At 38.2% G+C, this 7,321-nt stretch overlaps 1 protein-coding gene across 2 annotated transcripts in view; it reads right to left on the bottom strand.

Annotated features, from left to right (window-relative positions):
• Positions 1–2,027: 2,027 nt before the first annotated feature.
• Positions 2,028–7,321, bottom strand: part of cert1a (ceramide transporter 1a) — a 32,140-nt gene continuing 26,846 nt past the window's right edge. For both annotated transcript variants that reach the window (XM_016505800.1, XM_016505801.1), the window contains exons 13-18: positions 5,864–5,996; positions 5,628–5,698; positions 5,414–5,542; positions 5,116–5,245; positions 3,986–4,123; positions 2,028–3,893 (exon numbers count right to left, since the gene is read on the bottom strand). In XM_016505800.1, coding sequence (XP_016361286.1) covers positions 3,996–4,123; positions 5,116–5,245; positions 5,414–5,542; positions 5,628–5,698; positions 5,864–5,996 — 591 coding nt within the window. In that variant the 3' untranslated portion in view covers positions 2,028–3,893; positions 3,986–3,995. The remainder of the gene's footprint in view (positions 3,894–3,985; positions 4,124–5,115; positions 5,246–5,413; positions 5,543–5,627; positions 5,699–5,863; positions 5,997–7,321) is intronic.

The raw sequence follows: 7,321 nt of genomic DNA, 5'->3' as shown, positions 1-7,321 counted from the left end.
GCCGAATACCTCAAGCGTGTGACGGAAATGTTACGCCCTTTACCATACTGTGAAGGCGTGTCCCGGCTGGAGTGACGAGACAAAAACATTAAACCCCATTATAAACGAGGCATTTGTTGCATCCAGTGGGGACATAATTACGGATTATAATGACTTATACGGCCTTTTTACGCGTTGCGTGGCATCACGCCGCGTAAACATAAAACCATATCTGCATTCGTGATCGGAGAAATGACAAACAACAAGTGCTACTCTACACTGCTCAAAACTCGCGTTTGAATTATCAGTGGCAAATCCTTTAAATATGAAAACGTACTTACAGTCTGTGAGTCAGAACAGCCGGCATTGTATTTTACTCTCCCAGGATCAGGAAACAGTCCTCAATAAAATGCTTGGCACACATCTGAATATTTGGGTTGAACTGTTCTGGAACAGTGTTGTAAATACAACTTAACCACTGATTTCTAGTCGTGTCCTCTTTTTGAAGGCCAAACAAAGTAGTTTTGTTTTCACAACGAAACGCACGGCGGGCTTGAGTAAGCGGCGTAACCACATGTGACGACCCTGGGCTGGACTCCGCTTCGTCCACGGTGAAAGCCGATCCGGCGATCCACAGCGCGAAGTTGATGTATTTCCTCAGCGACCAGCACAGATCAGCTCCAGGCATGACGAAGCGGATATCGTACTCTTTTGGAAGGCCAACCAAAGTAGTTTCGCTTTCACAACGAAACACACAGCGCCTTCACGACATGGCGGCGGCAACAACACTACAGCAAGAATAAAAGTTACGCCTTCTTTCTTTGCGTGAACATTTGGGCGGCGTTATGCAAATCTTCCCACATCGTGATGTAGACATGTGGGGGCGTGTTAGAACGAGCCGTTTTAGGTAGGCGTGGTTGACTCTTAACTTTCATAAAGAATATCTCTTTGGATTTGAGACTTCAGTCTTTGCAACTTTACAGATCTTCTTTATGCACCAAGAGCTTGTAACACTTCAAAGAGAAAGGAAAAATTGAAATCGCATCATATGACCCCTTTAAAACCATAGTCCTGCCGAAGATTAGCTCCGATATCTAACATCCTCAACCATAAAATTATTTAAACAACTTTCAAATAGCTCAATACAGGTTTTGGACAAAAAAAAAAGTTTTATAAAATAAACAACATGGCCTTTTAATTGTTTAAGGAAAGGAATGAGTCAATATTCTAGATTATGATTTTTGGAATTCACATTAGCTTCTTTTCAATCAACCGATTACCAAATAACCATCTCCTGAGTTGAATGAATCAACATGAGCAGTAAATTTGAGTTTGCAGGGTACCTTGCCATTGTGACAGTTCCTACTTTTTTTCAGGTGTTGCCAAAAATTTAGCTGAACTCTACAGAAAAATAAATTACGAAGTGATTAGCCTGACTGAGAACCAAAAAAGGCACCCAATGATTAATTGAAATCAAACGAATCATGTAGCTGAACTATCAAGGAATTTAACGATTAAAAATCTTGATTCTCCTCTAACACAAGCTAAAAAATTGTTCAGTACTAAAAAAGCACAGCCGTTAGGTTTTGAGGTTATCTGTGTGCTTGAGACCACCTGAGGGTGGGGAGATCTTTGAGTTCTCCTGAGGGCTGAGGCAACGTCATTATAGGCTCTTGCCTCACCAGAGTGTGGACCGGCCAATCAGCTCGCCCTGCATCACATCTCACCAGGACACTGACGGCTGATTGGCTTAAACTCAGCGAGGCCCCAGACAGACCTGCAGGGATTAAACGGGTTTTACACACACACACAGACACAGACAGACAGACAGACAGACAGACAGACAGACAGACAGACAGACAGACAGACACACACAGAGTTAATCTCAGAGCGCTAACTGTGTTACTCCTCCCCTCGTGCTTATCTTGAATAGTAACCCTGTCTCATGCACATGATGCCATATCAGCCCATGGGTTTGTCAGTCATCAGCGCTCAGCATGATTGGAACGTTCCAACCCTGTTGTACACAGTACAGTGAGTTCATAGGATGAGATACTGTAGGTTATTGCATTGTACAGCAAGATATTCCTCCTGTATGAACCTCAACAACACAGAAAATAATCCTTAAATGAGATTAACAAACTATAGGCAAGAACATCAAATGAAAAAGTGATTTTTTTTTCATAAAATTTGGTTCCATTAATAAATTGGTAATACTACATACATTTAGAAAGAAGTCATTTACAAAACTTTTCTTTCCGAAAAGCTTTCAACATTTGTAGATCAATCTCAAAATAAAACCAGAAAGTTCAGAAAGTTTCTTGTTCCTGCTGTCATGAGCAAAGAGTTTCACACCATTAAACTAAATAAAAGTGCTCGAAGCAGAACTGCAGCTGCAAATCTGTAGTGGCAGCCAGGCAAGTAATGCAATGAATTCATAACTTGCACCTTACACACATCAAATTAGGCGTTCTGAACTCAAGTATTAGTATGGAAAGACTATAATGGGATTATGAAACAAAAAAATAAGATTGTTTAGTGCAAACAATGTTACAGAAAATATATTGAACATATTATGATGCATACTTAAATGAATGGTGGTGTCTTACATGTGCATTTCATTTATCTAAGAAATCATGACCTCGAGGCCTTTTTTAAAAGGATAGTTCACTCAAAAATAAAAATCATTTACTTTACTTGTTCCAAACCTGAATGACTTTCAAAAGAACACAAAAAATATTTTAAAGAATGTTGGTAACCAAGCAGATTTGGTTACCATTGACATCCACTGTACGGAGAAAAACATTTTCTTTTGTGTTCTACAGAAGTCAGTCAGTCATACAGGTTTGGAACAACATGAGGATGAGGAAAAATGGTCATTTTGCATGAACTACCCTTTAAGACTAGTGATAGTTAAAAATGTGCTTAATATATTAACTGCTCCATATAGTGAATTGGACCACAAAAAGTGACAAAAAAAACCCCCTGTGAAATTCTATTACAATTCCCTTTCTTTCATAAGCATAGATGGCACAACTGCAGTAATTCTACATAAATTGTGTAGATGGAAGCCCAACAGGTAGTGATGAACCAATTCTTTAAGAAGTGGATTGACATTGTTGAAACTGCCATTTAAGGGTCCCAAAAAGTCGCAAATAAAGTGACAACTTTAAAACAAGAAAAAAATGAAAAGAAAAGAAATACAAGACAAAAAAAGAAAGGCAATTGTGGTCCAATACAAGTCATTACCAACTTTTCACGTCTACCAAAATACCCTCTCTACTTTGATTATCGTCTTATACAAGCACTTCCCAATAAATGTACACTTTGCCTAAAGCCACATTAATGAATTACAATGATCAAAATGTATAATGCCTTCATATGTAAATAATCTTAAACATTTAGATACTAACTGTACAAAAGATCTGAAGTTCCTGACATCCTACTGATCATTGGGGCTAGAAAAGGGTCTTCCTAAAACAAATGGCCAGTGAGAAAGCTCACGTACAGCTGAGAAGATGCTGGGATTAGATCAAGGCATCAAGTTTACAGCATATGTATATCTCATCAAGGCCATAGTCAGACCTCAAACTCTGATCAAATATTTACAAAAATGTAAATTACTTTAATAAAACCTGAGCCATAGCTCATTTACAGAAAAACAAGTAAGGCCTTCTGAAGATGAACAGGCTGTGTTGGTTATTCTAGTGTGTTTGCACTCTTCAAAGGTGCTTTTACAGACTTTGTACCATTTTTGGTTTTGGTGTAGCGCCTGTATGGATACGGGTTTAAAAGGTTTCAGAAGAGTGTCAAGAGCACTTGGGCAGAGCAGCTCTCTCTGATGGTAGAGCATTGTGAATAAGGCGTTTCTTCATTTGAGTCAGAAAGCAAACTGGGAATGTAGATTAAACAACCTGGAGAAAGAGAAGACCAGATTTTGAATAAATGTACAATGCGATGTGATTTATAGGTGGGAAACAGGCGCTTTTTTAAAGGTGCAAGTTACCTGGTGTTGTTCAGAAGAGAATAGCCTCACCACTGGTCTTCTCTTGAACATATGAGGTGAAGCGTTTAAGGAACTTGGGGTATTCTCTCTTGGCTACAGCTCGCAGGACTGATGCAGGAGCCCAACCTCCAGGATTTACTTAAAGATTACATGAACACAGCATTAATGCGACATATTTTACATCATGTATACAAAAATAAAGATTGCAATCCAAACTCTGATGTACTCTGTGTGTATGACTTATTTATTTTTTCATTTTTAAACAGCCCATTCCCCCAAAATGTATATACCTGGAAACTGAAAATGTATAATAACAATTTATAATAAAATATTGACAGTCATGGTTTGTTGATGTACCTACTGTCTGACGCTAACAAAAAGTGCTCCAGTGCCAAACAGTTGCTATAGTTACCTCTTCAGAATCTCATCATTCAGAATTTATGAGGTCTTTTTAGTGTCAAGTACAAACTAACATTTAATGTAACTTTTGTGGTCACGGAGACATTTGAAATATAAAATATATAGCTTTAATATTTGTAAAAATACACTACTGTTCAAAAGTTTGGGCAAAATATTTAGATGTTTTTGGAAGAAGTCAATTATGCTCATAAAGGCTGCATTTAATTTAAACAAATACAGTAAAAACAGCAATATTGAAAAATATTACAATTTAAAACAGTTTCTATTTTTAATGTTTTAAAATGTAAAGCTGAATTTTAGCAGCCATTACTCCATCATCAGTGTCACATGATACTTCAGAAATCATTCTAAAATGCTGATTTGCTGCTCAAGAAACATTTCTTAGTTTTATCAATGTTGAACACAGTTTTGCTGCTTAGTATTTTTGTGGATGTCATTCATTTTTTTCAGGATTCTTTGATGAATAGAATGTTCAAACAGCACGAACAGCATTTATTTGAAACATAAATCTTTTGTAACATTATAAAGAATTTAATTTGATCAATTAAATTCCTCGTTGCTGAATACAAGTACTAATTAGTTTCAGAAACACAAATCTTACTGAGACCAAACTTTGCATGTGCTTTAAGAACCCCATCTAACCTTTAGTTTGAATTTTTTTGGGGGGTTTGAAACTTTAATTAGGAGGGTCAGACACCCCCAACACTTACCATTGGCTACATATGTGATTTTACAGAGGATGTTGTCTCTGGTGATCTCTTTGTCTCCCTCTGGTGGGCTGATTAGTGTTTGACAGATCATGGCTACATTGATTTTGGCACGAATGCATCTAGCAGAAGGCTGGAGAAAACAAACAAACAAAAAATCCTGTAACACAGCTTTCTGATGCACAGCTTACTGTATACTGCTAATGTTGAATAATATGCCTTTATATGCTTCTAGGTTTCCAATAACCTGCATTTATGATATCAAATTGCACGAAGAGGCAACTTTTAACAAGATACTAACTGGATAGCCGTCATGATCCACTGAGAAGTTGCACACCAGCCAGGTGTCTGGATCATTCTCATTAGTGGAGAGAATTTTTCGGATGACTGATATGTAAAGCACATCTCTCTGGGAAGCAGGCCACACCCTCTGCAACAGAGAAGTGAGAAAAAAACCTGAGATCTAAAGATTTCAGAAACAACCAACACCCATGATGCAATAATGAATGTTATACCTTATGTGTCTGATGAATGATGACCGCTTTATCTGAGAGTGTCTCAACCACTTGAAAGCTTTCAACAGTTGCTATAAATAAATAAGGTGTTTTTACATACTTTTCCATGACAGCATTTTCTTAAGTTTTCCATTTTCTCCTCTTGAATCATAGACATGCATATTTTAAAACATACATTCTCAAAATATAACATTAGAAAATCAAAAAGGCAAAACGATGTACTAAGGTGAACATACTTTCCCAGTCGTTCCGAAAAGCTGTGTCCCAAAAGTAGTGGCAGACCTCGTGACCTGTGACCCCTCTGACAGCATGCGTAGCTTTGAAAGGATCCAGAACGATGCCGTTCTCCTCCACTTCTCTCCTGTACACCTGCAAAAACAATTGTTCTAACATATTAATTTCATTCGGAGTTTTAATAATGAAAGAACTATAAATAGACCAAACAGTGGTTTGAATGACAGCAACCTCTAGGGGAAAGAGAGCAAGATCACTTGGAAAGGGTTAAATGGGATAATTCACTGAACAAAATGCAAATATCCCAAACTATAACCGAGGAAGATTTAGACTGGTGTCAAGGTTCTTTTGCATTTTCTTCTGTTTTGTGACTGAACCAGAAACTACCCAGGACAAATATATATATACACACACACGTGTATGTATGCGTGTATGTACGCGTGTGTGTGTGTGTATGTATATATATGTATATACAGTGGTGTGAAAAAGTGTTGGCCCCCTCCTGATTTCTTATTTTTTTTGCATGTTTGTCACACTTTAATGTTTCAGATCATCAAACAAATTTAAATATTAGTAAAAGATAACAAGTGAACACAACATGCAGTTTTTAAATGAAGGTTTTTATTATTAAGGGAAAACAAAATCCAAAACTACATGGCCCTGTGTGAAAAAGTGTTTGCCCCCTAAACCTAATAACTGGTTGGGCCACCCTTAGCAGCAACAACTGCAATCAAGCGTTTGCGATAACTTGCAATGAGTCTGTTACAGCGCTGTGGAGGAATTTTGGTCCACTCATCTATGCAGAATTGTTGTAATTCAGCCACATTGGACGGTTTTCGAGCATGCCACAACATCTCAATAGGATTCAGGTCAGGACTTTGACTAGGCCACTCCAAAGTCTTCATTTTGTTTTTCTTCAGCCATTCAGAGGTGGACTTGCTGGTGTGTTTTGGATCATTGTCCTGCTGCAGAACCCAAGTTCGCTTCAGCTTGAGGTCACGAACAGATGGCCGGACATTCTCCTTCAGGATTTTTTGGTAAACAGCAGAATTCATGGTTCCATTTATCACAAGCAAGTCTTCCAGGTCCTGAAGCAGCAAAACAGCCCCAGACCATCACACTACCACCACCATATTTTACTGTTGGTATGATGTTCTTTTTCTGAAATGCAGTGTTACTTTTACGCCAGACGTAATGGGACACACACCTTCCAAAAAGTTCAACTTTTGTCTCGTCAGTCCACAGAGTATTTTCCCAAAAGTCTTGGGGATAATCAAGATGTTTTCTGGCAAAACTGAGACGAGCCTTTATGTTCTTTTTGCTCAGCAGCGGTTTTCGTCTCGGAACTCTGCCATGCAGACCATTTTTGCCCAGTCTCTGTCTTATGGTGGAGTCATGAACACTGACCTTAACTGAGGCAAGTGAGGCCTGCAGTTCTTTGGATGTTGTTGTGGGGTCTT

Source organism: Sinocyclocheilus anshuiensis, unplaced genomic scaffold (genome assembly GCF_001515605.1).
Source record: "Sinocyclocheilus anshuiensis isolate Anshui unplaced genomic scaffold, SAMN03320099.WGS_v1.1 scaffold542, whole genome shotgun sequence".
NCBI lineage: Eukaryota > Metazoa > Chordata > Actinopteri > Cypriniformes > Cyprinidae > Sinocyclocheilus > Sinocyclocheilus anshuiensis.
This window is presented reverse-complemented; position numbering and strand designations above follow the sequence as displayed.